General features: G+C 46.1%; 1 protein-coding gene across 1 annotated transcript in view; it reads right to left on the bottom strand.

The window, feature by feature from the left end:
- The window catches only part of C2 (complement component 2), an 11,917-nt gene extending 8,379 nt beyond the window's left edge, over positions 1–3,538 (bottom strand). The window contains 5 exon segments of the mRNA XM_010833345.1: positions 2–80; positions 161–334; positions 2,075–2,260; positions 2,839–3,048; positions 3,209–3,538. Of these exon segments, the coding sequence (XP_010831647.1) occupies positions 2–80; positions 161–334; positions 2,075–2,260; positions 2,839–3,048; positions 3,209–3,254 (695 nt within the window). The 5' untranslated portion in view covers positions 3,255–3,538.
- Positions 3,539–18,921: the final 15,383 nt, after the last annotated feature.

Genomic DNA, 18,921 nt, shown 5'->3' with positions numbered 1-18,921 from the left:
ATTGGTGGTTGCAAGTAAGTGGGAGAAGGAGGTGCCCAGGGCGGGGGCCACATCCTCAGGAAAGTCGTAGGAGTAGGGCTCTGTGGGGAGAGCCGATGGGGTCAGCTGGGCCCGGGGGTCGGGGCCCAGCAGTGTCCGCAGGGTCAGAGCTGCTACTCACGGCGGCAGATGGCCTCCGTCCCACTCCAGACCCCGTCGTCCTGGCACTCGCGCTCCGCAGACCCTGTCAGCACCAGATTCGAGGAGCAGCGGTATCTGACCTTGTCCCCAAGGCCGAAGCGAGACCCGGTCCGCACTGCACCCACGGAAATGCCCGGGTTGGGGCAGTGACTGGCTGCGAAGAACAAAGGAAGATGGAGGTGAACAGGGACTCGCCTCCTCAGCCTCCGGACTCCGGACCTGGCTGGCCCACCCTCTCCTAGGCTCTTCCTCCTCTGGAAACCCTCAGAGCCTCTGCGGGTCCCTTGGCCTCTCCCTTGGGAGACATCATACCTGTGCTTCCCAGGGGTGCAGATGGAAAAACCTGAAGTAGGGGAAAGGTTTAGAACTCTGTGGCCTCAATGGCCACCTAAAACATCCCAATCCCAACCCAGGGTCTCTGCTAGTACCATACCAGAACCTCAGGGAAGACGGCGGCTAAAGAGCCTACCCCTCCACAGAGAATATTTGCAAACAGTGAGACATCACTACACACGCACCAGAACTGTTAAAACTAAAAAGATGGGCAATTCCAGGTGTCAGAGGACAACCAGAGCTGCTGATCTATCGAGAAACTGTTTGCAGCCTCTACTAAAAGAAAACAGATGCCAACCTGTGACCCAGTAACTCCACTCCCAGATAATATACTCGAGAGATAAATGTCTAGTGCACCAAAAGTCACATATAAGTGTGTTCATAGAGCTTTACTCACAATAATCAAAAACTAGAAGTAGCCAAATGCTCGCCAACAAGAGTGCATAGATAAACTGTAGTATGTAATGGAACTACACAGCATAAAAAAAATAACAAACTGCTGATACACAGGGAAACATCGATAGATCTCCCAGGCAGAATGTGGAATAAAGGAAACCAGATGTGAAAGAGCACAGTCTGTCTGATTCCACTTGTATGAGGTGTAAGAATAAGCTAAACGAATCTATGGAGATACAAGTCAGGAGAAGGTTACCTTGTGGAAGGGGACAGGAGGGAGCCTCTTGAGATGATGAATACTTGGTTTTGGTGAATACTTAAAATCTGTACACTTTAGATAGATTCAACCTCAATTTTCAAGTGAATTATATTTATGTTTGAATAAATGGCTGTTGTCAAAGAATCAAGGCTATGACTGGAAAGCCAGCAGCTGGGCTCCAGGTGAGGATACAGTCCTACCGCCTTGTGACCTCTGAGTCCTCTGTATTATGTATTTAGAATTGTGATCTAGGAAGCTCCTAAAACCTACAGGCAAACGTAGCTCCAGGGAATCCCAGGAACCCCACTTCTGTCAAGCAGCACCCCCCTGCCCTAAATCTTTCACAAGGGCAGTAATGACCATAACAAAAGTATATGTGGTGTCAGCAGATTCCAGGAGCTGTTTCACAGGCAACTCATCTGATCCAGATGGCAACCCCCTGCAGTCAGTACTCTTACCATCTCCATTTTACAGGTGTGAAAACTGAGGCACAGAGAGGTTAAATAACCTCCCCAAAGGCTGTCAAAATCAAAGCTGGGCTTGGAACTCAGACTGGCTCCACAGGCAAGGCAGCTGAGCACAGCACTTGATTGCCTTCATCACATCCTCCCTGCAACAGCCCAGGGGGAGCAGGTACCAGCCTGCTTGGAGGCATTGGGAAAAGGTAGACAGAGCATTTGCAGCCTTGATGCTGGACCCAAACCTTAGCACCGACTTCCTTGAGCCAGGAGCCTAACAGGCTGGAGATGTGCGACTATAGACCTCAATTGACCAAAATCTAGGATTATGATTTTAGCACCAGAAACACCTGGTCCCTGACCCCACACATGCTCCCTGGGCACATAGCTGGCTCCAGGGCTCCTGGGAGACCCCTGCCCCCATGCAGCCATGGGTCAGGACACTCACCACCATTGTCACACACGGCCGTCTCGCCATCCCACATGCCGTTGGGCCGACACTGCCGAACAGCTGAGCCCCGCAGGGTGAAGCCATCCTCACATTCAAAGCTCAGGTTGCCGCCCACTGGGTGGGACCCCAGCCGTGGGATGTACACACCGTTCTCAAAGGAAACAGGGGCTGGACAGCGAACAGCTGGAGGGAGAGAAGGGGATGATAATACAGGGATGGAGGGATGACACCTGGACTGGACACCAAAGTGGGTGATATTCAGCTTGGAGGCATGGCAAGAGCCAGCTGCTTGTCAAAATATTAGGTGGATACCTGTAAAATTGCTACTTTTGACAATTGGTTGAATATTAGCAATTTCACATAGTTCAATCTAATAGATTTAAAAACAGTTACTTCTCTCAGCCCCATGAGGACTATGACCACCCCAGTCCCTCCCTTGGTGTTCTCCAATGTCCCAGGAGTGGGTAATAGAGGGGTGACATGCGGCAAAACAGAGGACGCCAGGACCATTCAGCATCCGTTCTGAACGGTCAGTACCGTGTGGCAAATTGTCAAACCTCTAAACATCATCCTTGGCTTTAGTACCCCACAATCTCCATCATAGCCTGCCTCCAACGCCTTGCTGTGGGCAGTAGACATTTCCTTGCTATTTTGAAAAGCCCTGTGGAAAAGGAGCTTTGCCACCCCTTGAGTCACATTAAGCCCCATGCTGAGTAAACTAAATAGGAGTCCCCAGGGTGGCCACTGGCAGGGAGCCTCACGTTTGCAGATTGCCTTTGTCGACCGAGTGGATCTCGGGATTTGCCACTGTCCGTTGCTCTTGCACAGCCTTGTCACCACGGGGTATGGGTAATGGCCCAGGGGGCAGGAGTAGGTGAGGATACTCCCAGGGTTCCAGCCGTTGCTGAGGGTGAAACTGCCACCAGAGATATTCACGTTCTTGGGGCAGGAAAGCGCGGCTGTAGCCAAACCTGCAGGCATGGGAACACGACTCAGAAATGCAGCAGAGAAGGAAGGCACGGATTAGAAAAGGAAAGCAGAAGGGGCTGTCCATTTCACACGTGGAAACTCAGTCTGGTGGCACCAGCCCAGCCCCACAGGACCCCAGCATCCCCTCTCCTCTGCTCCTACCTGGGTACAGGGGCAGCAGGCAAAGTACGGCCATCAGTGGGTCCATGGTGTCTACCTCAGGGGCAGGGACAGGCAGAGAACCAGGAGAGGGAAAAGGTCATCTGACTTCCCGAAAACCAGAGCTGGCTCAGCAGCTGCTTCATCTGCTGCCAGAGAAAGAAAACTAGGGAGTGGCAAGGGGGAATGTTCCCTTGTTGGGGGTGGGGAAGGGGGGAACATAATCAGGGATTGGGGGCTGAGCTGAGGGGGTGAAAGTTGGCCCTGTCTCCCTAGTCTCCACACATCCCTAGAGTCAGTCGATCTGCACCACAGGCGATGCCCACTGCTCCCCCACCGCCGCTGCCTCTCAGACACACGTGCCCACACACTCCTACATGAATAGTCAAAGCACACAAACCAACTGAGATTGCAAAACATTTTATTTAAGTAAAGTTTCGGTTTTCTTTTGGGTTTTCCCAAGTGGATGTTACGAATACTTCCTTAGAGCCTAGGTTAATATTGTCTTCTTCAACATAAGCCCCCAAGGGATTACACTAATTGTCTTAAAAATTCTTGATACCTAGGAGGATTCACCATCTTTTTCTTCCCTTAGGGATAAAAATGAAATCAACACTTAGAGACAAGAAAAAGGTTGAGAACAGTTTTAAGGAAAGTCCAGTAGATAAAAATTCCCTAACTTATAAAAAATAATTCTGGGTTGATTATTCAAAGAAGTGAAAATATTTTTAGATTTGGAATGTGCCTTTAAATTGCAATGTGCATGGGACTTCCCTGGTAGTCCAGTGGTTGAAAATCTGCCTTCCAGTGCGGGGGACTTGGGTTCGATCCCTTGTGGAGGAACTAAGATCACACATGCCACAGGGCAACTAAGCTTGCCACCACAACTACTGAGCCCACATGCCTCAGTGGAGACTTGATGCAGCCAAAAAATAAATAAAATTAAAAGCAAAAGAAAAAGATTAAATTACCAGCCATTAAGAAAAATAAAATTTTTAATTACAATGTGCATTTTGTAACTCTGAGCTACTGCGTTAGCCTCCCCATCCCACAGAAGTCTTTAATATTCATCAAACAATGGGTACGTGCTAAGTAGCCTCAGTCGTGTGCGACTCTTTGGAACCCCAGGGATCAAACTCGCATCTCTTAAGTCTCCTGCATTGGCAGGCAGGTTCTTTACCACTGGCACCACCTGTTTAATAACATAATGAATGTCTTCAGAACTGAGAACACTACATTTAATATCACTTGGCTTACAAGGAGTAATTCCCTTATAGACAAGAGGTGTGTATCATTGCAAATTTCAAGTCACTGATATGCCTCCTTTCCTCTGAAACATCTTCAAACTCATCCCACTTTTTGAGCTCCTTTGAGTAGAGGAGCACAACAGCGTCGGAACTGGTGGAGCTGACAGAGAAACAATAGTTGAATGAACTGGAAGAATGTGGGGTTAAGTATAATAATAAGATTAGTCAAAGATGAAGATGAAACATCTCTGAAGTGATCATTTAAGTTCATAAAAACTCTTTTGATTTACAAATAACTTCTCAGAAATGCACGTACACAAGTGAACACTGTGAATACACAACATCAGTTCCTTGGACAAAATTGACTGAATGCAGGAACACCCCTGGTGTTGCAGTCCCAAAACTGCTGCTGTGACCGAGCTGTAGGTGCTCCCTCTGTACCCAGTACCTGCTCTCCCTCCTCCTACAGTAAGAGATGTTTAGCAGGACATACAGTCACCCAGCTAAAGACTACATTTTCCAACTTCCCTTGCAGCTAGTGTCCTGGTGACAAGATTCTGGCAATAGAATGTGAGTACAACTGATGTGTGTAACTTCCAAGTAAAAGGCGAGAATTCTCCCCATGCCGACCCCCATTCCCATGGGCGGGAATATGAACCTGATGGTGATTCAAGAGCAATATCCTGGGGATAATAGAGTCAACAGATAGAGGAGCCTGGGTCTCTGACACTGTGTTGATGTTATACCAGTTCTGCTGACCTGCTCAGATTTTTACGAGAGAAAAAAATTACTTTCAGAGTCATAAGTATTAGAGATGTTCTGGCTTTGTCTCCTTTCTATCATGTAGTAGGTTTGAACTTCCCCATCCACTTGCTTTGACCAGTGAAACATGACTGTAAATGACATGTACCACTTCTAGATTCCCTGGTGGCCCAGACGGTAAAGAATCTGCCTGAAATGCAGGAAACCTAGGTTCGATCCCTGGGTCAGGAAGATCCCCTGGAGAAGGGAATGGCTACCCACTCCACTATTCTTGCCTGGAGAATTCTATGGACAGAGGAGCCTGGCGGGCTACAGTCCACAGGGTTGCAAAGAGTCAGATATGACTGAGCAACTAACACTTCACTTCTAGATGGAAGTTTTGTAAGCCTGTGCAGTCTTCCTCGTGCTCTTTCCCTCTTCATGGCAATGTTTGAGAAGATTGCTCTATCAGCCTAGACCCCTGGGTAACACCCAGAGCAGAACCCATGCTGACCCTTGGCAGATAGGCAATGTGAGCAAAAAAATAAACCCTTGTTGTGTTAACCCACTGCATTACCACTGCAGTAGGGAAAAAGATGCTCCCCGCTAATTTAGGGGCTTAAAGAAATGATTTCTTGTTTCTCATGATTCTGCGGATTGGCCACATGGTTCTGGCCTGGGCTCACACTCACAACTGCAGTCAGCTGAGGGCTGAGTTTAGCGGGTAACAGCAGAACCCGTGGCCTATCACCCATCGCCCCTCACAGCATGGCAGTCTCAGAACAGCATTACAAGAGATCCAGAGCACACATTGCGAGGTCTCTTGAGACCTACCCTCAGAAGTCACGAGACATCACTTCCACCACATCCCATTGGTCACAGCAGATCACGAGGTTATCCCAGGTTTACAAGTGGGGGAAACTTCACCTCTTGATGTGAGGAGTGGCAAAATCATCTTGCAAAGAAGCATGCACACTGGAATAAGAGAGATTTGGGGCCATATTTTGCAAACCACTGTGGCAATGAAGATTAGGGGGTTGTTTATTATCAGGACATCATGAATCCTCACTCTGAATACTTAAACCACTGAGTTATGGGTGCCTCTTAAAGCTGCTGCTATGGACTGAATTAGAGCCCCTCCCCCAAAAATGTGTATGTTTAACACCTTACCCCCAATGTAACTATATTTGGAGATGACATGGCCTGTAAAGAGGTAATGTGTGTTAAATGAGATCATAAGGATGAGACCCTGATCCAATAGGCTTAAGTCCTTAAAGAGACACCAGAGAATTTTTCCCCCTCCCTCCTTCTGCTCTCCCTTCCTCCTTTTCTTCTCTCTCTCTCTCCACACACGTATATCCCTCCTGCCCTCGTGCAAAGAACTGCCTACAAACCAGGAAGAGAGCTATTACCAGAAACTGACCATCGTGGCACCTTGATCTCCGGAACTATGAGAAGATAAATTTTTGTTTAAGCCACCCAGTCTGTGGGGTTTTTTTTATTTGTTTATTTTATGGCAGCCCAGGCAGAAAAATATTGATACATCCGCCTAGCTCGTATATAATAGCTGTCTTGAAAAGAAAGGCCCTTTCTTTCATGAGTTTCTCTCAGTATTTGTTGAGTTAAATAAACTCTTCAGAATGTATCAGAATCTACTCTCCCTTCTTTCTTAAGTCATAAAGCTCACAAGTTTTTCACTGGACCCATGGAGTATGCTTTTGAGAAAGGAGTGTGCTCCTCAATTTTTATCTTCTACTTCCCACCCGCTGGAATACAGGCAGGCTAGTGGAAATCTGAACAGCCACCCTAGACCACAAAGTGGAAGTCATGTTGATAATGAGGGAGGAACAAAGCTCTAGAAATCTTGCCCCCTGGTCCTCTAGGGCTCTCATAAGTGCCCCAGAACTCATGCTCAGACCATTTAAGCCAGTGTTATTCTAGCTTTTGTTTCTGCAACAAAACCTTTACCTAACCAATATTCTTAGCCAGAAATCAGGATGGGAGCCAAAGGCAACACCCAGGGACATGTGTTTATCAGGGCATAATATAAACTGTTGTAATAAAGACACTCCAAAATATAGTGACTTAAATAAGATAGAAGTTTACTTCTCTCTCAAATAAGAACCTCACTGTAAGCAGACAAGGTGATATGGAAAGGGTGGCCCTGGCTGGCAGGACAGGATTGCTCATCAGGATCATTCAGGACCCCATGCTCCTTCCATCTCATGGCTCTGCCATAACCACTGATAACTGTTCTTGTCTGTGTGCTTGAAACAGATTTCCATCAAGTCTGCATTCCAGCTCTAAAGAAGTGCATGAAAGAAGTAGGGGGCAAGTAACAACGTGGAAATTCACCCAGCTCTTCCACTCATAGTCCATTGGCCAAAACTCGGTTAAATGGGAGGCTGGGAAATGTGGCCTCTGGTTTGTCTATCACGAGCTCAGCTAGAACTCTGATACTATATAAGCTGAGAATGGATTTGGGAAGACAACAAGCAATATGCAAGAGGAGGTCAACTTTGATGGGAAACTGCGGGAGCATCACACTGCATGGTGACAAATAAAGTGAACAAAGAAAGAGTGGGCCACCAGAGTTGATTTGTTAGTCTAGTTCTCTTTGGGCCCGAGCCCAGTGTGGAAGGGCCATGATCTGAGATACTCTGGGGCTGAAGACACCAGATCTTTATTCCCCTCTCTAGGCTTCTAAGTAGCCTTTCAGTAGACCCCGTTAGATGAAAGTGGCTTATCTATTAATTGCACCATTAAAAACCTGGCAAGAAACTTCTGTGGAAGTCCAGTGGTTAAGACTCCACGCTTCCACTGCAGGGGGCATGGATTTGATCTCTGGTTTGGGGAACAAAGATCCCATATGCTGCACACTATGGTCAAAAGATAATAAAAATTATTTTTTAAAAAATGTACCGGCAGATCTTGTGTCTGGTGAAGTGGTTTAAAAAAAAAAAGATTTTAAAAAATGCTTCGCAAATGCAACTTGTGTGTTCACTCCAGATGACAGAAAAGAGCTGCGTGCGTGCTAAGCCGCTTCAGTCATGTCTGACTCTGTATGACCCTAAGGACCACAGCCTGCCAGGCTCCTCTGTCCATGGGATTCTCCGGGAAAGAATATTGGAGTGGGTTGCCATGTCCTTCTCCAGGGGATCTTCCCATCTCTTATATCTCCTACATTTGCAGGTGAGTCCTTTATCACTAGCAACTGGGAAGCCCAGAAAAGAGGTAAATAATGCCTAAAATGACAGACCTTCCATTCCTGTCAGCTTCTTCTGTCTTGTCCACATTTCTTCTCATCAGTCCAAGGCTTCTAATATCTATTTCCAGGAGACCAGGTCCAAAGACAAGAAAGCAAGGTCCATATTCTGCAACTCATTTGCGATTCACAGGTTAGAAAAAGGAAATGATGGCCTCTCGGGATGCCTTACTAGTCCCATGGGGAGCTCAGAACCTCACAACTGAAACTTTCCTAGAAAAAGTGGCTGGTTGTTAAGACAGGCAGAGCTACTGTAGTATCCTCTCCGCCTGGCCACCGTCTACTTCTCGTCCAGTCCTGACACTTAGACATGGACTTGATATTCCAGGATCTGCCACCCTCAGACTTCCATGACAACTGCAGAGCTGAGTCCCACTTCCAGATCAACCCCTTGTTTAGGGAAAAAGTCTGACCTATCCTGGTTTGAAGCCTGCTGTGTGATTTCAGCTGAGGATTCAGTATTACTCAACTTCCCTGGTGGTCTTGTAATTAAGACTCGTTACTTCCACTACAGAGGGCATGTGGTTCAGTCCTTGATCAGGGAACTAAGATCCCACATGCTGATCCCACATGCTTTGGGGAGCAGACAAAACAAAACAAGCAAACCCATGAGACACTTTGTGTTTGTAACGGCTCCATCATTGCCCCTCTCACATCCCTTGGGTCTCACTAGTAGGTCATGCCAATGACAGCAAGCTCTCTCTCTCTTTGTCTGAGGGTTTCTTGGGTGTCCTGTCCCATCTATGCATAGAAAACTGGAATTGCCAAAGAATTAAGACCCCCTGAAAGCAGCCCCCAGGCTGACTGCGTGAGGTGGGGATATACATATCCCAGCCTGCTCACGCCCGCCATGGGATAACTGATACTGATATTCAGCAACTCCAAGGTTCCTAACCACTACTTGCCAACAATTTGAAATCACTAGATAGATAACACATTCTGCCTTGGCTTCTTTCCTTCCCTTTCCTACCTCCCTACTCCCCAACCCATGTTTCCTGGAACCATCTCCCTAATGTACTCTCTACACTTGAATCCTTGTCTGGGGGTGCTTCTAAGAGAAGAAGATAAATTAACAGGAAACTGCTATGTGCCACATACTGTTCTAAATCCTTTGTAAGTAGGACCTCACTTAATCTATACAATAAGCCCAAGTCACAGGTTTTACCATTATCCTCTTTGCTGCTACTGCTAACTCACTTCAGTTGTGTCCGACTCTGTGCGACCCCATAGGTGGCAGCCCACCAGGCTCCCCCGTCCCTGGGATTCTCCAGGCAAGAATACTGGAGTGGGTTGCCATTTCCTTCTCCAATGCATGAAAGTGAAAAGTGAAAGTGACGTCGCTCAGTTGCGACCCCATGGACTGCAGCCCACCAGACTCCTCCATCCATGGGATTTTCCAGCCAAGAGTACTGGAGTGGGGTGCCATTGCCTTCTTTACCACTTTACAAATGAGACTGAGGCACAGAAATGTTAAATGAGGGACTTCCCTCTCGGTCTAGTTGTTAAGACACCGAGCTTCCACTTCAGGGAGCACAGGTTCAATCCCTGGTCGGCGAACTAAGATCCCACATGCCATGGGGTGCAGCCAAAAAAATAGGGAAAAAAAAAAGGTTAAGTGATCTGCCCCAGATTTGCTGGGGTACTAAGTGGTAGCTTCCCTGGTGGCCCAGACAGTAAAGAATCTGCCTGCAATATGGGAGACCCAGGTTCGATCCCTGGTTTGGGAAGATCCCCTGGAGAAGGAAATGGCTAACTACTCCAGCATTCTTGCCTGGAGAATCCCATGGACAGAGGAGTCTGGCGGGCTACAGTCCATGGGGTCACAAGAGTCAGATACAACTGAGCAACTAACACTTTCAGTAAGTGGTAGAGCTGGATTCAAAACAAGACGGTACCCTGAGTCTACTCTCATAGACCCTGTGCTTTAGTGCTTCTTCCTAACATCTTCTGAGCTGCCCAAACCTCCCTCAAGTCCCAGTTCCATCCCCACCCCCTTGCCCTATATCTTCCCCAGCCCTCTCTCCCCTAAGCGCTTGCCTCTTGCTACCCTATCTCTTGAAACGCCTCCATCCCTCTCAAACCCCATATCTTCCAGGGAGCTCTCTCGGTCTTCCAAATTCCTACAAGACCTGTCCACAGGCTGTACAGCCTTCTAGTTAGGTGCACGATTGTCTCGTGCTTCCCAGAGGAAGGGTCCTAGGAGCTGTTGAAACAATGAGCGCCACAAGTGAGGTCAAGACTGATGGTTACACCCCAGACTCCAGATTACACCCAGCAGAACCTTCTTCCTAGCCATAGCCTCACTCCAAATTTTTTTTTTAATATTTATTTATTTGGCCACAACAGGTTGGCTCTCAGGATAAGGGACCCAGTTCCCTGACCAGGGATTGAACCCAGGTCCCCTGCATTGGGAACATGAGTCTCAGCCACTGGACCACCAAGGAAGTCCCTCCAGGTTCCTTTAGATCGGCACCAAAATTGTTTTGGGTTTCTACTCCTTCCATTTCTTTGTTTTTATATATACATTTATTTATTATTTTTCTGCAGTGGATCTTAATTTCTGCCTGCTTTCTCTAGTTGCAACGAGTGGGCTATTCTTTGTTGGGCTCCCAGGCTCAGTAGTTCCGGTGCACGGGCTTAGTTACCCCAGGGCATGTGCAATCTTCCCGGACCAGGGATCAAACCCGGGTTCCCTGCATTGGCCAACAGATTCTCAACTACTGAACCACCAGGAAAGTCCTTTTCCATTTCTTGTTTAATAAAAATATTTACTTTGGGTCAGACCCCACCCCCTTCCTCTAGCACACACTAGTGTTAGAGCACTAGATACACAACCACCCCTGACCTAGCGTGCACCAACCTACTTACTTTGAACCAATTGCCCAACTGTGACCTTGAGAATCCTTTTACATAAATTATCCTTAGAGCCTCAGAGAAGGGTAATGCCTGGTCCCTCACCCCTCCCCCATCCCCAGGATCCTCCAGACCCCTGCACCCAGAGGCTACCCTACCAGTTCAGACTCTAGGTCGGGACACTGAACCTCCTCTCCTCTCCCGTCGATTGCACAAGCAATTCCTGAGAATTAATCAAGGGTGGAACACAGACCTCCCAAGAAACAAACAGCCTATCCGTGAGCTCTCTAAGGGGTCACATCAGCCTCTGGGAACGGCCTGGCCTGGGCTCTGCCAGTGTGCCTGTCTCCCACATTACAGACCCTACCTCACCCCTGTCCTCCCACCCCTCTGGGGCCTCCCAGTCTTGGGTGGGGAGGCGGTGTGCATGTCACTCTCCCTGCTTTTACTTCTTGCCACCTTTGGGGAGGCTGCCCTGCATAGCCCAGGTGAGAAGGTGATGATCAAGGCCTGTGTACTCAGGGATCATCTAGAAAAATGCAAGGCAGAAGTGGGATGGCCTCTGGCTGCAACCTCCCTGGCTCCTCTCTCATCACCTCCACCCTGGTCCCCTGTCTGCACTGAGCTTTGGTGGGAGGCGAGAACTAACTGTAGTTCCTAGTGTGACTCTTTGCGACCCCATGAGCTGTAGCCTGCCAGACTCTTCTGTCCATGGGATCTCCAGGCCAAAGTACTGGAGTGGATAACCATTCCCTCCACCAGAGGATCTTCCCAACCCAGGGATCAAACTCGGGTCTTTCTGCATTGTAGGTAGATTCTTTACCATCTGAGCCATCGAGGAAGCCCAGTTCCTCTGCCCTTTCCTTCAAAATGCCTCTCTAATGTTTTCCTCTATTTCCCAGGGGTGCAGGGAGGGTGATCTATCTATGCCCTGGATACCAGATCCCTCCCACAAAAAGGGCAGCCAGGGGGTTCAAAAATGGTCAGCTTCCTGCCCCCACCCCCTAGTGCTGCCAAGGGACAGGGAGAGAACTTTCCAGTGTAAAAGGACAGGCATTCATGCCTTGCTTTCCTGCCAGACACAGATGAAAGGTCATACCCCAGCAGAGCTCCTCATGCTCCCACCGTTGGCCCCTGTCCCAGGATGGGGGAAGGAAGTCAGTCTTTGCCTGAAGACAGCCTGGAATCTCAGGTTCAGCTTGAAAAAATTATTAGCTGTTTCATAACCTTACTTCACCGTATTTCATCACCTATCGCACCCTGCTCCTAAGGATACCTCTGAAAATTAAATTAGGACTGACAAAATGAGAGGATCCTTTCCCCTACAGGTGTGGAAGGGTAAGGTACAAAGACATCCACTGCAGCACTCACTGTGACCAAGAGGAAAAGTTTGAGATCGACCCATGTCCCTAGACTGACAAGCAGTATGCAGTGGTTTGGAAAATGGAAACTCTGCTGCCTCTGAAAGCTTGGGGTTTGTCTGTACCTGCAAAGTAGAATGTCTCAAGATATTATATGTAATATAACGCATACATTTTAACTCAGTAGACATTCAAAACTGTGTGTCTGGGATGCCACTATTTATGCAAAAAGAAGGAAACAGAGAATGCAACCGTATTTGCGTTTTATGTGTGTGAAATTTCTCTGGAAAGGTTGACAGGAAAGTGGATAGGAAAGCTGCCTCTGGGGAGAACTGGTGGGGGCTGGAAAATGGGGTGTGGGGAAAGGAAAGAGTTGTGTTTTTTTTTTTCTTTTTGCCGCACCTGGCAGCTGGTAGGACCTTAGTTTCCCAACCAGGAATTGAACCCCAGGCCCCAGCAGTGAAAGTGCCAAGTCCTAACCACTGGACTGTCAGGGAATTTCCAGAGATTTACTCTTCATTAAATCCCCTTTATTATTCTCTGAGCTTTTTATTGAGTATGAATGGTTCCTATTCAAATTGATGGAGGGAAACACAGAAAGCCCAGGAGAAGGCTCAGGAACTAGGCAGGAGGTCTCTGAGGGAGTTGGCACCTTCTTTGTGTCTCCAACCTGTCTCCAGCAGAAGCCCTACAAAAGCTTTTTACAGGAAAAAGCAGCTTGAATGTCTGCCTACATGGAACCGTGCAGCAAAAGAAGCACCTGCTGGGCTACTAACAGGTGATCCGGATGCAATCTCTTTCTTTAGACATTCCAAGCTTTATTTTGTAAAAGTTCAAACATATGCAAAAGTGGAGAAAATACTAAAATGAACCTCCATGTGCCTATCACCCAGCTTCAACAATCGTCAATCATAAAAGAATCGTGGTTCATCTCTGTATACCCTCCCACTCCTTCCAGGATTTTTAAAATATAACTTATTTAGTTATTTATTTTTGGCTGCACTGGGGTCTTCATTGCTTTGCATGGGCTTTCTCTAGTTGTGGCGAGCAGGAACTACTCTTCGTTGCAGTGCGTTGTCGTCTCACTGTGCTGGCTTCTCTTGTTGCAGAGCACGTGCTCCGTGCCCCCGGGCTTCTGTGCACCTGGGCTTCAGTAGTTGTGGTGCACAGGCGTAGTTGCTCTGCAGCATGCGGAATCTTCCCAGACCAGAGATCGAACCCAGGTCCCCTGCATTGGCAGGCAGATTTTTATCCACTGAGCCACCAGGGAAGTCCTGGGATTATTTTTAAACAAATCCCAGCCATCATATTACAGTTGATACAGGCCAACTGTATGCATCAGTATGTACCTATATAAGATGAGGACTCTTTTTATTGTAACACAATTATGTATTGTATCATAATTGAATCATAATATAATTATGTATTATATTATGTATATTACATACTACAATTATATACATATTGTATTAGATATAATACATAATACAATACTCTTTGAATCATAATACAATTCTCACATTTTTAATATCAGCAATATCAAATCTATTTTTTAACTTTTTATTATGGTAAAATACACATAACATAAAATTTACCATCTTAACTAATTTTAAGTGTACAGCTCAGTTGTATTAAACATATTAATAAAGTTGTGGCATACACAATCAAAAGAAGTGGGGGCAGAGTTAGAAAGGAGAGGAGGTTTTATATATTATTGAAGGTAAGCTGGTATAAATTCAAATTAGTGTATTATAACTTTAGGATATTAAAAGTAATCCCCATGGTAACCACAAAGAAAATAAGGTATATCAATAGAATATATATAAAAGGAAATGAGAATTTAAACATGTCACTATGAAAAACCAACTAAATAAAAGGAAGACAGTAATGCAGGAAATAAGGGACATAAAGTCAGAAGGCCTATTGAAAAGAAATTTTAAAATGGGGACTTCCCTGGTGGTCCAGGGGCTATGACTGTATTCCCGATGTAAGGGGCCAGTTTCAATCCCTGGCCTGGAAACTAGATCCCAGGTGCAGCATCTAAAAAAAGAGCCTGCATGTCGCAACTAAAATCTGATGCAGCCTAAATAAACAAATATTTTTAAATGGCCTTTACAAAGAAAACAAAAAAGCAAAAATAAATGTAAAAAAAAAAAGCAAAATGGTAGGAGTACCTCTCACGATATCATTGTGGTTTTTTTTTTTAAACTGAAATATAGTTGACATACAATACTATGTTAGCTTCAGGTGTACCACATACAAATAATGATTAAAATTTGCATACATTATGAAATGATCACCACAATAAGTCTAGTAACCATCTGTCCCCAGGCAAAGTTATTAAATGCTATTAACCATATTCCTTATGCTGTATATTATACCCGTATGGTGATATTGTTTTAAAATCCTTTTAATGTTATGTGTGCAAACAGCAGTATTTACAGATGAATTGATATGATATCTGGCATTTGCTTTAAAAATTGCTAGGGGGACAGGGAAGCCAGATAAAGCAAGGCTGGCAAGCTGTTGAAAACTGTTGAAGCCAAATGATCTGTACATGGGAGTTCTGTATATTATTCTCCCGACTTTAGGTATGTTTGAAAATTTCCATAACAAAAAGTTAAAAATAAACTATTTTTAAACCCCCTTTGACTAATAAGTGACTATAATTAAACAAAGAAATTAGAAGACCAGACAAGACACCAAGACCCTGGCACTGAATAGGCATTGCCAAAAATATTTACTGAAAGGCTGATAAACATAACTCAGGGAACATACACACTGAATCATCTTGTGAATTACATCTACCACTGAAACTAATAAATGAGCCATGCACACTTAGTTTTTGGTGAGTTCTACTAGCATGAGTCAGTTCCCTGGGGACCATTCTGTAGGCATTTTAAAATCTCATTTCTGAGTTCATAACGCCCTTTAGAAAATGACCATAGAAAAGTAAAACAAACAAACAAAAAAGTAAACCCACCCTGTCAGAGCCGCCTCTTGTCCTTCCCCAGATGACATGCTCCTGTCTTTCTAAAAATTACCACAAACCCTACCTCATAAGGCTGCTGCACTACACAAGGGTAAAACGTGTTAAATTAGGGCCTAGCACAGCAACTGTCAGGAAGCACTCATTCAAGCAACATCAGGCTGCTGAAACAGCCACTTCCGGAGCCTAGCCTCTCCTCACCCACCTGTTCTCCGCAGTGGCTGAGGTGTGCAGTTCTTTGCAGCTCAGTTTCATCTTGTGCTCAGTCATCCCAACCTGGGCCTTCTCTGTAGCATCAATGCCCAAAGGACACTCACAAGTAGGAAAGGCAGGGAAGCTAAGCCCCAGAGTCAACCTGCAATCAGTTGAAGAATGGAAATTGGAGGACATAAGTTCTAGCCTCCATGTCCTTCAGGTGGACAATTTCTGGAGACATTCTCTTTCTCTCCTCAGAATGTTTCAGTGGAATCGAATCCTGTCACTCTCCTAAGTTGATTTTTCCTTCTTCACAATCTCCCCCTCCCTCACATCTACTTTCTGGAATCACCTAAATGACTGCCTCTACCTCTGTCTCAGGCTCTGAATTCAGGAAACTCAAACCAGGACCGTCCCTTTCCCATCCTCCTCTCCTACTTCCCTCTGTTCTTCCTTCATAGGCTCCCCACCAACACCCCTGTCACCCCTAGACTGTAACATTAGCGCAGAGAATCCATCGATTTACTGGTCTCTCCGCATTGCTGCAGCACAAAGGCAGCACAAGGGCAGGGGACCCTGGGACACTCTCGGGATTCCTCTGTGTCCCTGGGGAGAGAGACATGTCCGCCAGTCAGCACTGCGCTCAGCCATGGTAGTCACTTAGGCTGTACACCTATCTTGCCATTTTCTGCCTTCCAGGCACACAGGATGAAGCTCTCAGTGCTCTTGAAATTAGGCATAACCACGGAACTTGCTTTCAACAGCGAGGTGTGAACACAAGCTCAGTGTGTTGTTCCTCATGGCAGAAGTGATCGTTGCCAATTCAACCTGACACCCTCAGCGCCCTCTTCTGACAGAGCTCTTTTAATCTGGACGCGGAGCAGCTATGACCATCAGAGCCACCCACTACTGATCCAATTAGGTAGCGTTAGTGAGAAATTCTTGCCTGGAGAATCCCAGGGACAGGGGAGCCTGGTGGGCTGCCGTCTATGGGGTCGCACATTGTCCGACACGACTGAAGCGATTTAGCGGCAGCAGTAGCAGTGAGAAATACAACTATGTTAAGCTACTAGGATTGCCAGATGGTTTGTCTCTCTGGCGTTACTTGGCCATTCTGACTGATACAAACTGAGTCAGGAATGCATATAAAGTTCACAGAGACACTGAGGGAGGTATCAGATGTCTCCAGAGGTTCAGAAAAGCTTCCTAGGGGAACTGGAGATAGGCCTCAAAACAAAGGTGCTCTGACTCTGTATCATTTCAATGCCTTTAGACCATGACATTTTTGCAACTTGTTTTATGTCCCTGGACATGTTCCAGTGTCTCTTAGTTTATAGTCTATGGGAACTTGAATAGAATCTGTATCCTACTGTTGTATGAAATTTGGATAAATCTTATGTTGAATTGGTTCATGGTGCTTTTCAGGTCTACTGTATCTTCTACTTTTCTGTATATTCATTCTATTAATTTTTGAGTGTTTAATGTTGAAACTGAAACTAAAAGTCTTAATTTATCTACTTAAAAATAATTGTAACATATATTGGTACTATTTCAGAAAGATTCTCTGGAAAAGGATATGGCTACCCACTCCAGTATTCTTGCCTGGAGAATCCCATGGACAGAGGAGCCCAGGGGGCTACAGTCCATGGGGTCACAGACAGTTGGATACTACTGAATGGCTAACACTAACTAACCTATGTGTAACTGTTCTGTATTTTCCAAGTCTCCTGTAAATGTGTTATTATACTTTGATAATTTAAAACATAAAAAAGAAAGAGGGGAAAAAAAAAAAAAGATGAGTGTTCTTAAAAGAGAGAGACCACTCCAGGCAAAGCAATCTATGGAAGCAGATGCTTGGATTCTGGAGACCTAGAGTCCATGAAGGGAACTACTTTACCCATAATTCCAAAAGTTTTAGGGTGGGAGGGGGAAGGGGAGGCCACAGTAGGAAGAGACCAGGGAGGAGGGTACATCCTACTGGGGAGCCAGGCTTGGGAGCTTGCACAGGAATTAGGCATTTTAGATAAGGAAGTGATAGAATTTCATTTGTGCTTCAAAAATATTATTGTGGAATCAGTGTGGAAAGAGAATTGAGAGAAATGGAAGACTGGTTAGGAGACATTTATAGTTCCGGCAAGAGACCAGGGGCTGAGACCAAACAGAGAAGTGGGGAAGGGGAAGCAGGAGGAGTGTTGAGGAGCGAATCCAAGACCCCTCTGATGACTCCCTGGGCTCTCCAAACACCCCGGTTGCTTCGGTCTCAATACTTATCTCAGTGTGTTGTGATTTCCTGTTTTTTTGTCTACAGTTTTCTTGAGGGTAGGAAATGTCTTTCTTTTTTTTTTTAATAACATTTTATTATTTGATTTAAGGGCTTCCCAGGTGGTGGCTCAGACAGTAAAGAATCTGCCTGCAAAGCAGGAGACCCAAGTTTGATCCCTGGGTCAGGAAGATCCCCTGGAGAAGGGAATGGCAACCCACTCCAGTATTCCTGCCTGGAGTATTCCATGGACAAAGGAGCCTGGTGGGCTACAGTCCATGGGGTTGCAAAGAGTCACTGAGTACTTTATTTTACTTCTTCCCTGGTGGCTCAGACAACAAAGAATTTGCCTACAATGTGGGAGACCTGGGTTTGATCCCTAGGTTGGGAAGATCCCCTGGAAGAGGGCATGGCAACCCACTCCAGTATTCTTCTCTGGAGAACCCCATGGATGGAGGAGCATGGTGGGCTACAATCCATAGGGTCACAAAGAGTCGGACACGACTGAGTGACTAAGCATAGAACTTTACTTTACTTTTACTTTACTTTACTTACTTTACTTTTTACTTTACCTGCAGTTCAGTTCAGTTCAGTTGCTCAGTCATGTCTGACTCTTTGGGACCCCATGAATCGCAGCACGCCAGGCCTCCCTGTCCATCACCAACTCCCGGAGTTCACTCAGACTCACGTCCATCGAGTCAGCGATGCCATCCAGCCATCTCATCCTCTGTCGTCCCCTTCTCTTCCTGCCCCCAATCCCTCCCAGCATCAGAGTCTTTTCCAATGAGTCAACTCTTCACATGAG

This window comes from Bison bison, unplaced genomic scaffold (genome assembly GCF_000754665.1).
Source record: "Bison bison bison isolate TAMUID 2011002044 unplaced genomic scaffold, Bison_UMD1.0 scf7180017863415, whole genome shotgun sequence".
Classification (NCBI taxonomy): domain Eukaryota; kingdom Metazoa; phylum Chordata; class Mammalia; order Artiodactyla; family Bovidae; genus Bison; species Bison bison.
Note: the sequence above shows the minus strand (reverse complement) of the source record. Positions and strands in the feature narration are given on the sequence as shown.